Below are 19,623 nucleotides of genomic sequence, written 5' to 3'. Positions count from 1 at the left end.
GCCCCTGTGCGCAGAGAGCAGGGAGAGATTGAACAGAGAGGCCGGCCACTGCAGATCGGTACATGGCGGGGTTAAGAAGCAAGGGGACTCACATGCAAGGCTTGTCTTGGACAGCCACCAGACAAGTGGATCTCTGCACCTCCCACCAAGTCTTAAAAATTTATATTAGGCTGTCACTCAGTAGAGCACGCGACTCTCGATCTCACCGTCATGAGTTCAAGCCCCGCACTGGGTGTGGAGCCCTCTTAAAAAAATGTTTTCTATCGAGACCTTACCTGGGTTCAGTCATGTATACCACCCAGATGGTCTCAACAACACAGTGCTCTCTCAAGGCTGCATCCGTGGGGCAGCCTCTGGGGTCAGGGAAGGCAAGCTGAATGTACATTCCAAGGACAGGGGAGGGGTATGAGGAACCTTTGATTATGGGGGTGCCACTCACAGGTCAACGGGCGGTCACACCCTCTCGATGACCTCCCCCAACAGAGGACATGGAATATGAGTGAGAAAAACACTTGTTCTGAGCCACTGAAATTTGGGGATGGTTATTACTGCAGCTCCATTTGATCCTAGCTGACTGATAAAAGCTCCCTCCATGTTACAGAGATTCTCTATTCAGTTCTCCTTTCCTATTTTTTTTTTAAAGATTTTATTTATTTACTTGAGAGAGAGTGAGAGAGAGAGAGAGTGCAGAGAGGGAGAGTATGAGGGAGAAGCAGACTCCCCACCGAGCAGAGAGCCTGAGGCGGAGCTTGATTCCAGGACCCGGAGATCATGACCTGAGCCGAAGAGAGACGCCCAACCTACTGAGCCACCCAGGCGCCCAGTGGTTCTCCTTTCCTATCAAGACAGTTGGCCTACCAAAATGGTGGCACTCTAAAATCTGAGGCTTGCCCCTTGTTTAGAGATATTTACCCTCTGGTCCGGTGAGCCTTCTTGATTCTTGCTGGTTCTTGGCAACTTGTGGTAGCTGTTTATGTGAACTAGAAAAACGTCTCGGGGGATGGGGCCCCCAGACCTTCTAGCATCAACTTGGTGCCTAATAAATGCCAATCTCACATACATCCTAAGACCACAATGGCACTATTACAACAGACCTGTCCAAAAGGGAAAAAAATAACACCCAAACTTGCCTTAATTGCATGGATGTCTGCCCTTTCAAGAAGCCCCAACAAAATGGATAGTAAGTGGATATTCTGTGTTTTTGCCTATGGGTACATCTGCATGAAACAGAGAAGCTAACCACGGCTTAAACAAGGTAGGAGTTTATTTCTTTCTTGTATAAAAGTCCAAATTAGTATGGTGGGTCTTTGCACGAAGTCATCAGGACCAATGCATGATAATTAAAAAATAATAATAAGTTCTTTTTTTTAAAAAGATTATATATTTTTTAACACAGAGAGAGAGAGAGCACAAGCAGGGGAGTGGCAGGCAGAGAGAGAGGAAGAAGCAGGCGCCCCGCTGAGCAGGGAGCCTGATGTGGGGCTCGATCCCAGGACCGTGGATCATGACCTCAACTGAAGGTAGATGCTTAACTGACTGAGCCACCCAGGCACTCCCATAATAAATTCTTTTATTTATCTTTTTGCTGTTCCATCCCTGGGATATTGCCCTCACCCATGTATTCTAAGATGGTCCACCAGCGCTTCCACAGTTTAGCCCTTGTGAAGCAGAAAAATGAAGGAGATGGCTTGCCCTTTACCCTAAATTGCAGAAGTTGTACCCAGAATTTCTGCTCTAATCCTATTGGCCAGAATGTAGTCACATGGCCAAGAAATATAATCTTCACCCTGGGCAAGCTTTTTGTCCCAATAAAAGTTCTAGGGAAACTGGGGAACTAGTCCCAGGAAACAGGCTAACTTTGGAAGGATGACTGTTGGGGGACATTCAACAGCTACAGGCACACACTACCAGTGTAACCCATCCCGATTGTATTAGTTTCCTATTACTCCTGTTACAAAGTACCACAAACGTAGTGGCTTAAAACAACATGCATTTATTCGTTTATAGTTCCGGAGACCAGAAATCCAAAATTAGTTTCACTGGCCTAAGTCAAGGAGTTGGCAGGGCTGGCTCCTTCTGGAGGAACCGTCTGCAGGCATCCAAGAGAAGCCTGCATTCCTTGACGAGTGGCCTCATCCTCCACTTCAAAGAACATTATTCCATTCTCAGCTTCCATTGTCACATCACCTCCTGCTCTGATTCGGACCTTCCTGTCTCGCTCTTAGAAGGATGCTTATGATTACTTCGAGCCCACCCAGATACTCCAGGACAATCACCCATTTTACAATTCTTCATGACATCTGCGAAGTCCCTTTTGTCCTATAAGGTAACATTCTCAGGTTCTGGGATCAGGATATGGACATGGTTGGGGGCCTTTGTTTAGCCTCATTCCGCATTTAAGTCATTCATTCATTTATTTGTAAAATATTTATCAAGCAAGAATTACGTACCTGATACTTTGTAAAGCGCTGGAGAAATAGAGGTGAAAATACAGACAAGGTCTCTGACTTTCACGGAGTTTATATTATAGTGAAAAGGACAAGGAAATAACTAAGATATTCCAAAACCATGACATGTATTATTAAAAATTAATCAGCATGCTATGACAAAAAATGACAAGGGGTTGGAGATGGGCGTGCTAATAGGTAGTCAGGAATGGCTTCTTAGAGAAGGTGACAAAGGACAGACCTGAGAGCTCAGGGCAGAACAGAGCCATGGAGGATTCCTTCTAGGTCTGGAAACCTGAGGGAATTTACTTAGCTGGCTTTTGGAATTGCTTTGATCAGTGACTCCTTTTTACCTTCCATTTCTCCCCATTTTGAACCAGAATGTCTATAACTATTATCCTGTGTATGTCCCCCCATTGCATGTAGGGAGTACATGACTTGTTTCCTTATAGTTTCGTAGGTCCACAGATGGCAGGAATTGCGCTCTCGGAAGGATTATACCCAGAGCCGCCTCAGCATCTACTTTCAGATAATGAGACTTAGGACTTTGGACTTGATAGGATTTGTATGAGATTTTTTTGGACTCCGACTTGATGCTGTAATGGGATGAAACTTTTAGGGACCTTGGGAGGAAGTGAATGTATTTTGTGTGTGAAACAGACATAAATCTTTGAGGGCTAGAGGGCGAACTGTAGTGAGGAGAGTAATGGCCCCCCAAGAGTCCATGCCCTAATCTCTGTGAATACGTGACCTTACATGACAAAAGGGACTTTGCACAGGTAGTTAGGTTTACTAATTGGTTGACCTTAAGATAGGGAGAGTATCGGGAGTTATTCAGATGGATCCAGTGTGATGGCATGAACTCTGAAAAGCAGAGAAGCTTCTCCAGCTAGCAACAGAAGAGGAAGACAGGAGTCAGAGAAATTTGAAACAGGAGGATTTGATGTGCCATTGCCAGTTTCGAAGGGCCTGCAGCCAAGGAATGTAGATGGCCTCTAGAAGCTGAGATCAGCCTCGGACTTACAGCCAGCAAAGAAACCAGGGACTTGAGTTCTACAGCCAAATGGAACTGAATTCTGTTAATCACCTGGATAAGTCTGGAGTGGACTCTGCGAGAGCCTCCAGATAAGAGCCCAGACTGGCCAAGACCATGCCTCCAGTTTTGTGAGACCCTAAGTAGAGGACCCCGCTGAGTCAGCCTGGACTTCTGACCCATAGAGCTATGAAGTAAGAAATGGGTGGGACGCCTGGGTTGCTCAGCTGGTTAACCATCTGACTCTTGATTTCAGCTCAGATCATGATCTCAGGGTCCTGGGATCGTGCTCAGTGGGGAGTCTATTTCTCCCTCTGCCCTCCCCCCAAGCTGGCACACACACTCTCTCTCTCTCTCTCAAATAAATAAATAAATCTTTAAAAATGGGTGTCGTTCTTAAGATGCTAAGTTTGTGGTTATTTAATATGTGGGAATAGAAACCCGATACAGTAGGACTGGAGCTGAGACTTGAATGAAGAGAAAGAGCATTGTGGGTGGGCAACTCTGGGATAGTGTGTTCCATCCCCAGGGAGGAGCAAGTGCAAAGGCCCTGAGCCTGGGAAGAAACAAACAAATGTGTTTGTTTGCTGGAGCCTGCTGAGTAGCAGTAGGTAGATGAGGTCAGAACAGGGGATAGGGACTGAAAGGAAGGTAGGCTCCAGGTGGAGAGATTTCTGTTGAGAGGGGACTAATTGAGAACTGGCCTCCAAATCTTGGTTGAATCCAGCATGACTGCCCCACCTACAAAGCTTGCTGCCTTCCCCTATCTACGCCTCAGCCCTGGCCCTGGAACATTCTTCTGCGAGAAGCCCATCATTTATCCAGCCATTTGGCTGGGAAGGGGGTGATGACTGTAGTCTATGGTACAGACTGACGAGTGATACCAGCTGCTGCTCCAGCAGCAGGGCATGCAATCTGGCACTCCCAAGATGTACTCACTACCTGGGACAGTCCTGGTAGAGAGCCAGGGAGGTGAAGGAAGTTAGAGCAGAAGAGAGGTGAAGGCCAGAAGTTAGACGAGACATTATTCAGATAATCAAACTGGAAAAAGACATCACAAGAAAAGAAAACTACAGGTATATTTCTTACAAAAATCCTCAACAAAGTAATAACAAACCAAATCTAGCAATATATAAAAATTATTATACAGCATTACCAAGTGGGATTTTTCTCAGGAATGCAAGGTTGGTTTAACGTCCAAAAATCAATTAATGTAATTTTTTAGTTTTTTTTTTTTAAGATTTTATTTATTTATTTGACAGAGATAGAGACAGCCAGCGAGAGAGGGAACACAAGCAGGGGGAGTGGGAGAGGAAGAAGCAGGCTCATAGCAGAGGAGCCTGATGTGGGGCTCGATCCCATAACGCCGGGATCACGCCCTGAGCCGAAGGCAGACGCCCAACCGCTATGCCACCCAGGCACCCCTAATTTTTTAGTTTTAATTAAATAATCTCTACACCCAATGTGGGCCTTGAACTCATGATCCTGAGATCAAGGTTGAATGCTCTTCCAGCTGAGCCAGCCAGGCATCCTTCAATTAATGTAATTCTGAATATTTTAAAAAAGATTTTATTTATTTATTTGAGAGAAAGAGAGAGCACAAGCGGGGTGGGATGTAGGGACAGAAGGAGAGGGAGAAGCAGACTCCTCGCTGAGCAGGGAGCCAGACCCAGGGCTCAATCGCAGGACCCTGAGATCATGGCCTGAGCTGAAGACAGATACTTAACAGACTGAGCCACCCAGGCACCCCCTAATTCTGAATATTAATAAATAACAAGAACCATATAATCATGTCCATAGGAAATACATTTGACAGAATCCAACATTCTTTAATTACAACAGTAAGAGAAAAGCTTAAGAAACTAGGAATAAGGGGCGCCTGGGTGGCACAGCGGTTAAGCGTCTGCCTTCGGCTCAGGGCGTGGTCCCAGCGTTTCGGGATCGAGCCCCACGTCAGGCTCCTCCGCTATGAGCCTGCTTCTTCCTCTCCCACTCCCCCTGCTTGTGTTCCCTCTCTCGCTGGCTGTCTCTATCTCTGTCAAATAAATAAATAAAATCTTAAAAAAAAAAAAGAAACTAGGAATAAAATGAAACTTTCTTAACTTGCTAAGTATCAAAGGGCATCTATAAAAAATTCACAGTTAATATCATACTTAAATAGTGAAAGACTGGATGTTTCCCCCCTGAGATCAGGATGTCTGTTCCCTTTCTCATTGTACTGAAAGTTCTAGCTGGGGCAATTAGGCAAGAAAAAGAAATAAAAGTCATCCAGTTTGCAAAAGAAGAAGTAGACTACCCAGATGACATGATGTTGTATATAGAAAACCCTCAGGAATACGCACACAAAAACTATTAAAGCTAGTACACTAGTTTAGTAATGTGGAATGTAAGAATGATACACAACAATCTGTTGCATTTCTCATTGCTAGCAATGAAACAATCCAAAAATGAAATAAGAACAATGCCATTTATAATAGAAACAAAGGGAATAAAATACTTAGATATAAATTTAACAAAAGAAGAGTAAGATTTATATGCTGGAAATGACAAAAACACTGGGGAAAGAAATTTAAAATCTAAATAGATTTTTTAAAAAGATTTTATTTATTTATCAGAGAGAAAGAGAGAGCACAAGCAGGGGGAGTGGCAGGCAGAGGGAGAAACAGGCTCCCGGCCGAGCAAGGAGCCCGATGTGGGACTGGATTCTAGGACCCTGGGATCAGGACCTCAGCCGAAGGCAGATGCTTAACTGACTGAGCCACCCAGGTGTCCCTAAATAGATTTTTTAAAGATTTTTAAAAATTTATTTATGTGACAGAGCCCAAATAGATTTTTTTAAATCCCAAGTTCATGGGTCAGAAGATTTAATATTGTTAAGATGGCAATACTTCTCAAATTGATCTACAGATTCAATGCAATCCCCATCAAAATCCCAGCTTCTTTTTTTCCCTGCAAAAATCGGCAGGCAGATCCTAAAATTCATATGGAAACACAAGGAATCCAGAAAAACTTGAAATAGAAGAATAAGTTGGAGGAATCACAGGTCTTGATAAAACTTACTACAAAGCTACAATAAGCAAAATAGTGTGGTACTAGCATAAAGAAAGGAGAGAGAGAGAGAGAGAGAGAGAGAGAGAGATCTTCATGGAATACAATTGAGATTCCAGAGATAAACAATGTGTATAGTTTATTTTCAACAAGGGTATCAAGAGAATTCAATGGAGAAAGAACATTCTTTTTAACTAATAGTGCTGGGATAATTAGACATGCATGTGCAAAAGAATGAAATAGGACCCCTCTCTCAAACACATACAAAGATTAGCTCCAAATGGATCAAAGATCCAAATATAAGAGCTTTTACCTGTAAAACATTTATAGTTTACAAAAAAATTTTATATATTTTTAAAAAAGGATTTATTTATTTTTAGAGAGAAAGAGAGAGAGCACACAGGGTGGGAGGAGGGGCAGAGGGAGAGGGAGCGAATCCTCAAGCAGACTCGTGCTGAGCATGGAGCCAGTTTCGGAGCTCCATCCTAGGACCCTGAGGTCATGACCTGAGCCAAAATCAAGAGTTGAACGTTAAACTGACTCAGCCACCCAGGTGCCCCAAAAGTTTTCTAAATTTTAAGCTTATAAGTTTATAATTAGGTTGTAAACTTTATAAATGTTTCTAACACTCTTAGATAAAACCATAGGCATAAATCTTCATGACCTTGGGTTAGGAAATGGTTTCTTAGGTATGGCTCGCAAAGCACAAGCAATTAAAGAAAAAAATAGAGAACCAAGATATCCTCAAAATTTAAAACTTTTGTGCTTCAAAGGGCACCCAGAAAGTAAAAGGACAAGCCACACGATGAGAGAGAATTTTTGCAAATCATAGGAAACTTCTATCTAGAATACAGAGACAATTTCTGCCACTCAACAGGAAAAAGTCAAACGGCCCAATTAAAAAACGGGTAAAGAACTTGAATACACATTTATCCCAAGATGATGTATGAATGGCCAATAAGCACACAAAAAGATGTTTAACATCAGTTTCCATCAGGGGAATGCAAATCACAACCACAAATTCACACCCACTAGGATGGCTATAATAAAAAGACAGATAATAGCTGCTGTCGGTAAAGGTATGAAGAAATTGGAACCGTCATACGCTGTTGGTGGGAATATAAAATGGTGCAACCACTTTAGAAAACATTCTGACAGTTCTTCAAACAAGAGAATTGAAAAACATGTCCAGGGACACCTGGGTGGCTCAGTCGGTTAAGCGTCTGCCTTCAGCTCTGGGCATGATCCCAGGGTCCTGGGATCGAGTCCCACATCCCGCACCCCCTCTGCCTGCTTCTCCTGCTGCTTGTGCGTATGCTCTCTCTCTGATAAATGAATAAATAAATAAATAAGAAAAACATGTCCACATAAAAACTTGAACGTGAATGTTCATAGCAGCATTATTCACAGTAGACAAACAATGGGAACCCAAATGTCCATCAAGTGATGAATGGATTAGAAAATAAATCTCCATGAGGTGCCTGGGTGGCTCAGTCGGTTAAGCGTCGGACTCTTGATTTCGGCTCAGGTCATGATCTCAGGGTTGTGAGATCAAGTCCCGGGTTGGGCTCATGGGCTCATTCACTGGGCATGGAGCCTGCTTAAGATTCCCTCTCCCTCTCCTTCTGCCCCCCCTTCCCTCTCTCCTGCTCATAAATAAATAAATAAATAAATAATAAATGAAAAACATGTATCTCCATACAATGGAGTATTTTCATCAATGAAGAGGAATGGAGTACTGTCGCGTGCTACAGCATGGCTGAACCTTGAGAACATTGTGGGAAGTGAAAGAGGCCAGTTACAAAGACCACATATTGTATGATTCTGTTTGCATGAATTGTCCACAAGACGCAACTCCAGAAACACAGAAAGTAGAGTAGTGATTGACCAGGGCTGAGGGAAAGGAGTTGGGGTTGGGGGCGATAGGGAGTGACAGCTAATGGGTGTGGGGTTTCTTTTAAGCAGATGAAGCTATTCTAAAATTAGATTGCAATAACCCTGTGAATATACTAAAAACCACTGAATGGATACTTTAAACGGGTTCATTGTACAGCATGTAAGTTATATCTTAATAAAGCTGTTAAAATAGGCTTTTAAAAAAGCCTGTCTGTGTCCTTAGGGAGAAGAAACTGGGGTATGGGATGCCTGGGGTATCAGAGAAGGGGGACCAAGGGATGGGTGTGCTGTCTGGTCTCAGAAAGGGAGCAGAGGCTGTGGATTCCTTCTAAACATCGATGGGACCCACTTCATCCTTCATTGTAGATAGATACCCATGGGTATTTATTGATTAGGGTATATGGTATCTTTGCACCAATTTTAAAAAGGTGCCTCGTCATTCCTAATAGAAACTATCTTGCTCAAGGTCACAAAGCAAGTTGGTAGTAACCAAAATCCCCGTTTCCAAAATCCCTGTTTCCAATACCCCAGTCCGGTCTGTTTCTTTCCTGGACCCTGTCAGTCTTTGGTTCCAGCCTGGACAGGTAGAAAGCCTGGGATCAGTGCTTGTCCTGCTTTGGGCAGTGAGTGTTCTTGACCAAACTGGTGTCTCTTCCCGCAGCCACGACACCCTGGTCTCTGCCGTTGCCATGTGGCCCCCTTGTCCTGCTATGGAGAGCGGGAATAAGAACGCTTCTAAAGCTAATGTCTGAGGACCGGGCGTGACATCAAGGGGCTAATGGTACTTCTGTTCCTGGAGCTACCTGGTGTTAACAGTCCTGACTTTGCCAGCTGCAGTCCCCTATGACTGGCACATGGGCCTGGAGAGGGGCTGCACATTGGTCACTGCCTGAGGCTGCCAACTTGGTCTAGAGTTGGTAAGAGCGAGTCTAGAGATGATAAGAGCATGGAAAGGAGGATCTGGTTCACTCTGACCTTTGGCTTCATTTTGACTGATAAATTGGGAAGGCCCTAGTGGCTGGACTTTATAATCCAAAATCAGTTCTTGAGTGTCCTTCTGAAAACATTCTATAGAAATTTGAATACTAATGTGTAATTAGGCCCAGGGGAGGATACTAATCACACTGCTTTGCATCTTATTTTTTTCACTGGACATATTTTTGGGATATCTTTCAACAACATGGGTTAATAAATTTCATTTTTTAAAGTAGCTATATGTTTTACAGTGGCTAGCCTTACTTAATCAGTCCTTTGCTAATGGACATTTAGGATATTCTTGGTTATCACAAATTTTGCTGCACTGAACAGTCTTATCTTCGATTTTGTTGTAGAAGTGGAGAAAGAACTCTGTGGTGTAAACTCTTTGACGTATGCTTGCCAAGTCATAGGGTACGTGCATTTAACTTTTTAATAAACATGATCAAATCATCTTCCCAAAAGGTTATACCAATTTACACTAAACGTGGGGCTTCATTTTCTCTTTAAAAAGTTGTGTAGCCTTCCAGAATATGGATAAGACTATAGTGTAACAGCCTATCTTTCCCCACTGATTTGAATAATCACATTTATCGTAAACTAAATTCCCAGAAATAGGGCTGTTTCTAAACCTTTCCCCCCACTCCACTGGCTAATTTATTCTTAAGCCCATAATAACCTGTTCTAACTTCAGGGCATTGCTGTTTATCCAGTATGTCATAGACATCACCTCCATTGGTTCTTAAAAATGTATTACATAGAATTTTGCGTTTTCAAGTTTTGTTAAAAAACCTTTTTGGGGGCGCCTGGGTGGCACAGCGGTTGGGCGTCTGCCTTTGGCTCAGGGCGTGGTCCCGGCGTTATGGGATCGAGCCCCACATCAGGCTCCTCCGCTATGAGCCTGCTTCTTCCTCTCCCATTCCCCCTGCTTGTGTTCCCTCTCTCACTGGCTGTCTCTCTCTCTGTCAAATAAATAAATAAAATCTTAAAAAAAAAAAAACATTTTGGGGGGCGCTTGAGTGGCACAGTCATTAAGCGTCTGCCTTCGGCTCAGGGTGTGATCCCAGCGTTCTGGGATCGAGCCCCACATCAGGCTCCTCCGCTAGGAGCCTGCTTCTTCCTCTCCCACTCCCCCTGCTTGTGTTCCCTCTCTCGCTGGCTGTCTCTGTCAAATAAATAAAATCTTAAAAAAACAAAAAACAAAAAACACCATTTTGGGGGTGCTTGGGTGGCTTAGTCTGTTAAGCCTTCAACTTTTGATTTAGGCTTGGGTCACAATCTCAAGGTCGTGGCATCGAGCCCCAAGTCAGGCTTCACATTCAATGTGGAGTCTGCTGGAGATTCTCTCCTCTCTCCTTGCCCCTCTGCCACCTCCCCACTCACGCACACTCTCTCTAAAATAAACAAACTTTAAAAACAACAACAAAAAACCCTTTTTGGATGACAGTGAATCTAAGGATTAAACTAGGAAGAATCAACATTTTTAATAATGTTTTTCCATTTGGGTACATGGTATGTCTCCATTCAGTTAGGGCTTATAACCGTCAGCACAGCAATACCATTTTCTTCATATATGTTTTGCATGTTTCCTGTGAGGTTTATTCCTTCATAGTTTATGGGTTGTGTTGTTCCTATGAATGGAATCCCTTTGTCCTCCAAGTGGATTTTCTAGTTTGTTACTGCAATATATAGGAAATATACTAATTTTGGACCTCAGTGTATTATCTGTAAAAGGATAGAACTACTCAGTAAAAGGTTTCCATGATGAAATAACTATGGGCTAAACAAAGATAAACAGATTTGTTCGTTGTTGGGCTTATAATGACTTGAATACACTTTTGATCACCAACAATCCCCAAGAAGGGCACAGGGTATTTCCTGTACTTCCTTGACCAGGGAACCCTTTGTCAAGACATTCTGAAAATATACATTGGGAAACAATGCAGCCAAAGACCCTTCTGGTTTTTGATCTGTTAACCCAGGGGTCTCCACTGAACTTTATCCATGCCCAAACGCCTACTCTGTTTCCCCCAACCAAAACACAGAAGACAACCCAGTGTCAAAGTGAATGCTTTAATGAGTGTTCCTCAGAGCGACACGTGTCTCTCAACAGCTGCTGCCCGCCTCCATTGTCCCCAGCTCTTTGTTGGCAAGGAGAGCTAGCCGCCTGGGGGGGCAGGGATCTGGAGTCTAAGAGTGAGCTGGGGCAGAGAGGTTCAGGAGGCACCCTGTGAGTGGGAGTGCGCATGGGCTCCTGGGAGTGAGGTGGAGGGGGCTTGGGCCTCAAGCTGGTCCCTCTTCAGGCATTCCTAGCAAAGCTACAAGGGGCTCAAGGGGCGTGGGGGTCCCGATGGGCACAGGGTGGGTGCGCTCGTGCTTGCGCAGGTCGCTGGCACTCAGGAAGGCCTTGGGGCAGTGAGGGCAGGTATAGGGGCGCACAGAGCTGTGGGTGCGGCTGTGTTTGCGCAGCCCCGCCCGGTCAGAGAAGCTCTTGCCGCACTGGGTGCAGGGAAAGGGCCGGAGCTCTGGGTGTGAGCGCTCATGCCGTCGCAGCAACGTCAGTGTGGAGAATGACTCCTTACACTCCCGGCACACAAACTGCGGGGGCTTCTCATCAACCTCCTCGCCCCCCACCTCGCCTGCTCCCCCCAAGGGACCAGGAGCCTCCCCAACCCCAGCCTCTTGGCACTCCACATGTTCCACCGTCATGCCCACCACTTGCCACTGGGTGGCCATCACACCACCTGATTCCGGGGGCAGCCCTAGCAGCCCTGCTGGGGGGTCCCCTAGCCCTGCCCCTGCCGCCGGGGCCGTGGAGCCCTCGCCTGCCACGCTGACTGGCAGTGCCAGCCCCACGACCAGCTCCTGCTGTGGGGGAGCCCCTGCGGCCTCGCTGCTTCGATGGGTCCGCTCGTGCTTCCTCAGGCTTGATGATACCACGAAGGACTTCCCGCAGGCGTTACAGTGGAAGGGGCGCTCGCCCGAGTGCACCCGGCTGTGCTTAGTGAGACTGGCTCGCTCGGCGAAGGCTCGCCCACACTCCTCGCAGCGGAAGGGCCGCTGGCCCGAGTGCACCAACGCGTGGCGCTTGAGGTCCCAAGACGCCACGAACGTCTTGTCACACTGCAGGCACTTGAACGGCCGGTCACCCGTGTGCACCCGCCGGTGCATGGCCAGGTCTGCGGGCTGCCGGAAGTCTTTGCCGCACTTCTCGCAGCGATAAGGCTTCACGCCCTCGTGTGCCCGCTGGTGGCGCCGGAAGCTCGAGGGGTCGGAGAACATGCGGCCGCAACGCGGGCACAGGAAGGGCTTCTCGCCGGAGTGAGTGCGCTCGTGGCTCTGGTAGGAGCTGAGCTGCGTGAAGCCCTTGCCGCAGGCTGGACAGCGATAGGGCTTCTGCGCCGCGTGGATGCGCTGGTGGCACGTGAGCGAGGATGAGCGCGAGAAGCTCTTCCCGCACTCGGAGCAGAGGAAGGGGCGCTCACCCGTGTGGGACCTGCGGAGTATGGAGGACCGGACATGAAGGTGGCAGGCCTACCACCTGAGCCCTGCTGCCTGTCTACACGGTACGGTAGGGGCTCCTAACATCCTTGGGGACCTCAGGGCTGCACCCCAGAGTAGAGAACCTTCAGGCTGGGTGTCTAGATCCCAGAGAAGACCCCTCTCTGCACACCAAAGGCCAGAGACCCTCTGGGGGGGCACAACTTCCAGCCCTGCCCCCTTTCCAGCTGTTCAGGGACCCAGGCCAATTGGATCCCAGCGGAATCTTCCAGGGCTCCCTCCCAACGCGGTCTGCCCCGCCCCCACCCAAGGGGGGGGGTGTACCCGCTTCTCGCCTTGGCTCAGCTCTCCCTACAGCCCCCCCCTTCCCATTAGCTCTTTTCACTCTTTGAGACTCAACCCCACGTCCCATGGGTCACAGGGCAGCCTTGGCCTGCCTCCGCCCCATTGCCCCGCTCTTCCCGAAGCTCTTCCCAGCCGGGATCCCCCACAGCGCAGCGCGCTCACCGCTCGTGGTTGCGTAGGTCCTTGAGCTCCGCGTAGGCCTTGCCGCAGCGCTCGCAGCCATAGGGCCGCAGGCCCGCGTGCGTGCGCCGGTGTTTGCGGAACACCGACGGGTCCGCGAAGCTCTTGCCGCAGTCGGCGCAAGCGTAGGGCCGCTCGCCCGTGTGACCACGCTGGTGAATCTTGAGCTTGGAGAGCGCGCCGTAGGCCTTGGGGCAGTGAGCGCAGCGGAAGGGCAGCTCGCCGGCATGCGAGGCCAGGTGCACGCGCAGGCACACGGGCTGCATGAAGCGGCGGCCACACTCGGGGCAAGGAAAGGGCTTTTCGCCAGTGTGGCTGCGACCGTGACTGCGCAGCTCAGGGGCCGTTTTGTAGGCCTTGGGGCACAGAGGACATGCATAAGGCCGAGGCTTAGCCGATGCACCTGACACCTTCTCCCCGCCAGCATCCTCTGCTTTGGGTTCTGTCTCCGGCTTCAGCTTCGCTTCCGCTACCTCCTCTGTGCAGTCTACAGGACCATGTGTGGCAGCGTGACGCGCTGCCCTAGGTGCATTTGGAAATGTCTTAGTACAGGACAGGCACTTGTAGCGGCGGCCGGAGCGCTTGTAGCCGGGGGCGGGGGCGGGGGCGGAGGACCGGGCCTCCGCGGACTCCACCTCCATGGCTTCAATGCGCGGAGCTTCTCTAGGAAAGAGGCAAAGTTAGACACAAGCCACATCCCTTGACGGTTCTCTAAGGCCTCGCCTTGCTAGGGCTTCAAAGGGGAACTCTGTCTTATCTGCATTTATCTCATCAGGGATGGCCATATCTTTCCTTCCAAACATTCCTGGCTCTTACACTCCGCACTCGAGTTTCCTCTGTCTGTTCATCGTGAAAGAAGTTGGCCCAGGTAACCTCAGAGGGGCCAAGAGAGGAGATTGGCGTCATCAAAATGTCCACCTGTACTTCTCTCCCTGGCCTCTGGGCTTCTCTAAACGCCCTAGCATTCCCAGAAGGGCTGGGTTCCATCCATCTCACCATCCTCCTTCTTCGGCTTAGTGTCTAAGGCCCGTGCCAGGGCACAGGGTCCTATGCAGGGCTGCGGACACAGAGGCTACCTGGATGTGGGTCTGGCCTGAAGGTTGCCAAGTGCCCAGGGAAGACAGAGGTCCATCCAGGAGAAGGTGGAACTAGTGGGCTAACTGGTGATTGGCACCGTCTGTCTGAAGTGATAAGTCCCCAGCATGTGTATTTCGTCTTTCCCCCCACTGGTTAGTCAGAGGCAGCAACTGTTTGCACAGAATTCTGGCCTTGCACAGCTGTAAGGGACTCCACCCCAGACAGGAATCCTGGTCCACCCTCTGCCCTGGAATTGCTGTTGGGCTCCTGTTCCATAGCTCTGGCAATGGGGAACTCATTACCCTCAGGGCGGCTTGAGCCATGGCGAGCAGTTAGAAGCGTCTCAGTCACAATCAATATATCTGATTTGGCCTGGCCTCCGGGGGCACCCGCTCTAGCTGAGGCCCCTTTATTCTCATCCAGTGTGGGGACACCCTCCACCCAGCTGCTCCTGGGGATCATGGCTGGGAGGAAATAGGATTAATGGCTGCATTAGTCTTAACACCAGCTCATCCTCCCCAGGGGATGAAAAGAAGAGGATTAGGGGCAGATCCACTTAGGGAGTACTCAGCAGCAGCTGCTGGGGGCGGCCAGTGTGAGGGGGTAAGGATGCTGCTATAGGCTGGGGGCGGGGGAGCTAGGTGGGTCCAGAAGCTGGGCTGGGAGGAGGGAGGCCTGAGTCTTGTGCTCCTTTCTAGGCCTGTTCCCTCATCTGTATACCTCAGGGCTTGGTGGCTTCCCAGTTATGACCCACAGGAGCCCTTGAGGTAAGTGGCAAGGGCTGCATCCTTAGAGTCAGTACCCTTCTGCCTAGTGGCCCTGCCCCAGTCCCCTACTCCCCAAAACATATAATATGCTATGTGTACAGGCAGCCAGAATCTTCTCCACAAAGTATCATGTCGTACTTTTCTCCTGCTCAGTAACTTTCCATGACTTCCATCACACCATGCAAGCTCCCAGATCCTTCTTGGCTGTTACAAATCCCTCCAGTCCTTCCTTTGAGACCCCACTTCCCCAGGAAGCTCTTCCTGCATCTCCCCTGTGGTTTTTGGCCCCAATCCCACACAACTCTGTTCCAACCTTAGCTTGTTCCCCCCCTCCCCCCTCACTTTTGCCCACTCTAAATGCTGGGGCTAGAAGGTTGAGTTAAAGGGCATGAGGCCTAACCTTCCTGTGGCTTGAATTCCCCCTAGAATTTCCAGGAGATCCTTCCCTATCTCGGGATGAGGCAGTCACTACCTCCTTTCCAGACTATCTCTGGACAGTCTGACTAATAAAGTCTCCCTTTAATCAAAATGTATAGCTCCTATTTACTGAGCACGTGCTAAATAAAAGGCAGTATCCTAAGCTCTTCACGTGTGTTTACTCAAACTCCATGCCAACACCACGAGAAGAGTTCCATTACATAGATGCCTTTTGTCCAGAGAAGGAAACTGAGGCCCACAGAAACAATGTAACGTGGTTAAGCGTCCCATCTCTGAAGCCAAACTGCCTGGCTTCCAATCTTGCCTCACTCACTTCCTAGCTGTGACCTTGTGCCGTTTACTTTATGCCACGGTACCTTGATTTTCTCATCTGAAAAATGGAGGTAATAACAGTATTTACTTCACAGTGTTGCTGAGTTATATGAATAACTGCCCTCAAATCCTGAGAGGCTTCTTAGAGCCAGACCCTTTGCTGAGCGTGCTACGTTATTTAATTCTCTCACAGCTTCCTGAAATAGAGATTCTTGTCCTCGTTTTACAAACAAATGAACTGGGGTTTCAGGAGGTGTAGTGACTAGCCCGTGGTCACCAAGTTAGACTCACAGCTGGGACCTGAATCCAGGTGTTTCACTTGCCTTGAGTTGCTGGGCTCTTGCTCAGTTGTCTGCACCCTCCCAGACTTGTCTGCTGCCTGGGCCCTACACTGACCGGAACCCAGAGTTCAGGCCACATCTTCATGTTCTCTCATCCCTGTGGGGCTGCCTTGAGACCACAACCGGCACGCTTTACCTTTCTGTTTCCCTCTCAGAGGGCTCAAGTCCTGGGTTCCAAGCTCTGGGCTTCAATGTTCCTATCTGTGAACCAGAAATCACATAGCTGGAGCTATACATCTCTCCCCCTAAAGCGCTTCCTGGGGGGGAAAGGTGGGGAAGCACCAGGTCAGCTGCAGCAGGTGCCCAGCTCCATGAAGAGCAGGGGACCATGAAGGCGAGGCCCCTATCTAAAATCCCACCATTAGCGCCTCACTTCGCTGTCTACCAAGGACTCTTCCAGCCACCACTCCCTAGACCGATGTTTCTCCAAGTCAGGTCTGTGAACCCCCTGCCTGAGAACAGTCATCCAGGGAGTATGGGGTTGGACTCAGAAGTCTGTACTTTAAACATGCTCTTGGGGGTCATGACGGCCAACACGTAACACTCAAGAACCAAAGACACATCCTTAGGTCTTCGCACAGCTTCTAGGAGAGAGGCATTTTACTAGGCCTCTCTTTCAGATATGGAGGTTAAGGCACCCCTGTAAAGGAAAACACCTGTACAAGGACCCCTAGCTAATCAAGAGGCCCAGACTCAAATCCAAGTCTTCGGGCCGCTGGGCTGGGTTCTTTCTCTACCAGTCTGTATTTTCTTCAGGTTTATGAGTCAAATCAGGAGACTTTCCACGGCTCCTAGGACAAAGGCCTGTAGCTTTCCCATGACTAACAAGGCTACCTCACCTCCCACTCCTCTTTATGGTCTTACGAAGCTCCACCCACACAGGCTCCCTTTCCTTTCCAAAAAGAGCTAAATTCCTTCCCACCTCAGGGCCTTTGTATTAGTAGTTCCTTCTGCCCGAAACACTGTTCCCCAAGGATCGCTGTGTAGCTCTTTGATTTCCTCTGGGCCTCAGCCCCCTGTCACCTCCTCAAAGAAGGCTTCCCTGACCACCTTTCTTAGTGCTGTTTGCATTCCCTCCTCTTTAGTTTCCCATGCGGTACTCGTCTGGATAACACTCCTTGCACGCTTACCATGGGCCAGGCATCATTCTATGCATTTTGCGGGTACTGCTCAAGCTAAGCCTCACAACTGCCTAGAAATTTCTTATGGACTGAATGCGTGCATGCCTGGAGAAGGCCATGTGAGGATATAACAAGGGGGTCGACACCTACAGGCCAGGAGAAGAGTCCTCACCAGGAACTGGATTGGCCAGCATCCTGATCTTGGACTTGCAGCCTCCAGAACTGTGAGAAATAAATTTCTGTTGTTTAAGCCCCTCCGTCTGTGTGGGGTGTTTTTGGTGGTTGTTGTTGTTATGCTTAGTCTGAACAGACCGAGTTAAATGGTATTATTTTCCCCCATTTTACAGACAAGCATACAGAAGCACACAGATAGGAAGTCGTGGCCACAGCTAGTATTCAAAGCCAGGTGGTCCGGCTCTCAAATTTCTGCTTTTCGTCCTGATTGTGGCTTTGGGAGCACTTACACATTTTATGGCTGGATTATTCATTCTCTGTCTCCAGCACCAGAGTCTAGACTGGCAAAGAGCCAGGAACCTTTATTATTTTGTATCCTCTCCGCCTAGAACTGTGGCTGATGCCCCAAAACAGAGCGAATGAATCAACCTCTGAGACAGAGTTCAAACCAGGTCTATTGCCTCTGCCTCCGCCATAGGAGGGGCTTGTGAGAATATCTATCAACAACTATTTGTTAACTGAACTTCTCTGCCTTTCCCAGTTCACAAGGTCCAAACATCACCCAGTATCCCACAGTGGGTTCATTGCTCTGGTGAGGGAAGTTTATCTTTGCTTCTCTACTGGCTTAGGAGGGAGATGCAGGCCTGCTACCGGAACAGGCTGTAAATGCCAGAAATGCACTGCTTTAATTCCCAGACAGCTCAGGCTAGGACCCAGAGAGCTGGAATTGGGTAAAAAAAGGAATTCCCTCTTTTTATCCCCTCTGCACCTTGGTCTCCCCAAGTGTCAACACGTAGACATCAATAAGGCCTCACCGGCCATGGGACCTGGCGAGCTGGTGAATGGGGAACTGGAAACCGTGCGAAAGTGAAGGCTGATCATCTAGGCCTCCAAGCTGGTCAGTTCACAACCTAATCCTAACCTACTTTTTCAGCCTCCGCTCCAGCGGCAGTGTCCCCCTCCCAACAGCAAACTAAGCCCCAGCCTCAATTCTCAAACTTTCTCACCTACATGCATCTCCCTCCACTTGGCAGTTCTCTCTGCCTCGGGAGCCCATGCTTGCCTTCTCCCACGGGAAAACTCTTTTGCATCCTTCAAATACCCCCGTCCTCGGAGCCCTCAATACTTAACAGGCAGTAGAGGTAAGGGCGCCACGGCGCTCTGGGCCTCAGTTTTCTCATCAGTAAAATGGGGTCTCTGAGGTACGCGCGGGTTTAACGGGCTTTAGGGCCTAGGAGACGCGCTGAGAAGGGGCCTAGAGGGGCAGAAACCCTGCGCCTCCCGCTCCCAGCAACTATCTACACGTCGGCGCCCCCACCAGACAGCCCCGCGGGGCAGAGCCCTGGGCCGACTCGTCTCGGAAGGCTGGGAAAACGTGGCCTCTGAGAACGAGTCGAGAAGGAGTGAGCGAAGAATGAGAGAATGAACAAATGAATGGGCCAAAAGCCGGACGCCGGACAAAGGCCTGCAAGATGGCGTTCTCTAGGACCGCGGGAGGGGCAACCAGGACCTCGGCCGGGGAGGGGTGCCGCAGGCGCCGGGGACCTTGTTAGGCGGGCCGCGCGCCTGGGACAAAAGCCCCCAATATGGCGGGCTCTAGGACCCCCCAAGGCCCGCACCGTGCGAGGCGGGCAGCCGCGCCGGCCGAGCCCAGGAGTCCGCAGCAACCGGCCCGCGGGGACAGCCGGCGGGTTCTAGGACCCGCTGGGCCGGAGCCCGCCGGCGCCCTCCCGGGGCCGCACTCCTCCCGCCCCGCCCGCGCAGCTCGCGCCAGGCCAACCCCATCCGCCCTCTGCACCCACAGGGAAACTGAGACCCCTCGGACTGCGTCCGCGCTTGGGTCCCCGCGGCTTCCCGCCGGCATTTCCTACCTTAACGAACTTGGGTTGGCTCCGTGGCGTCAGCGGCAGCTGCTCTCGCCGACGGAGCCCGGGATACTGCCAGGGAGGGGCAGGCGCTAGGACCCAG

At 49.2% G+C, this 19,623-nt stretch overlaps 1 protein-coding gene across 2 annotated transcripts; it reads right to left on the bottom strand.

The window, feature by feature from the left end:
* Positions 1-11,456: 11,456 nt before the first annotated feature.
* Positions 11,457-19,614, bottom strand: ZNF668 (zinc finger protein 668). Of its 2 annotated transcripts, XM_045786054.2 has the most exons (3): positions 19,527-19,614; positions 13,408-14,088; positions 11,457-12,895 (listed from the first exon to the last, which is right to left on the bottom strand). In XM_045786054.2, exons 2-3 carry the CDS (start codon positions 14,064-14,066, stop codon positions 11,683-11,685), a joined length of 1,872 nt encoding a protein of 623 aa, XP_045642010.1. In that variant the 5' UTR covers positions 14,067-14,088; positions 19,527-19,614; the 3' UTR covers positions 11,457-11,682. The 2 variants fall into 2 exon arrangements, with proteins under 2 accessions (XP_045642010.1, XP_045642011.1); XM_045786055.2 differs by lacking the exon at positions 19,527-19,614 and having other exon boundaries at positions 13,408-19,512.
* Between the last annotated feature and the right edge of the window lie 9 nt (positions 19,615-19,623).

The sequence above is a fragment of the Ursus americanus genome, chromosome 2, assembly GCF_024610735.1.
Source record: "Ursus americanus isolate L20-20 chromosome 2, mUrsAme1.1.p, whole genome shotgun sequence".
NCBI lineage: Eukaryota > Metazoa > Chordata > Mammalia > Carnivora > Ursidae > Ursus > Ursus americanus.
The sequence above is the reverse complement of the archived record's forward strand: the minus strand, read 5'-3'. Positions and strand labels throughout refer to the sequence as shown.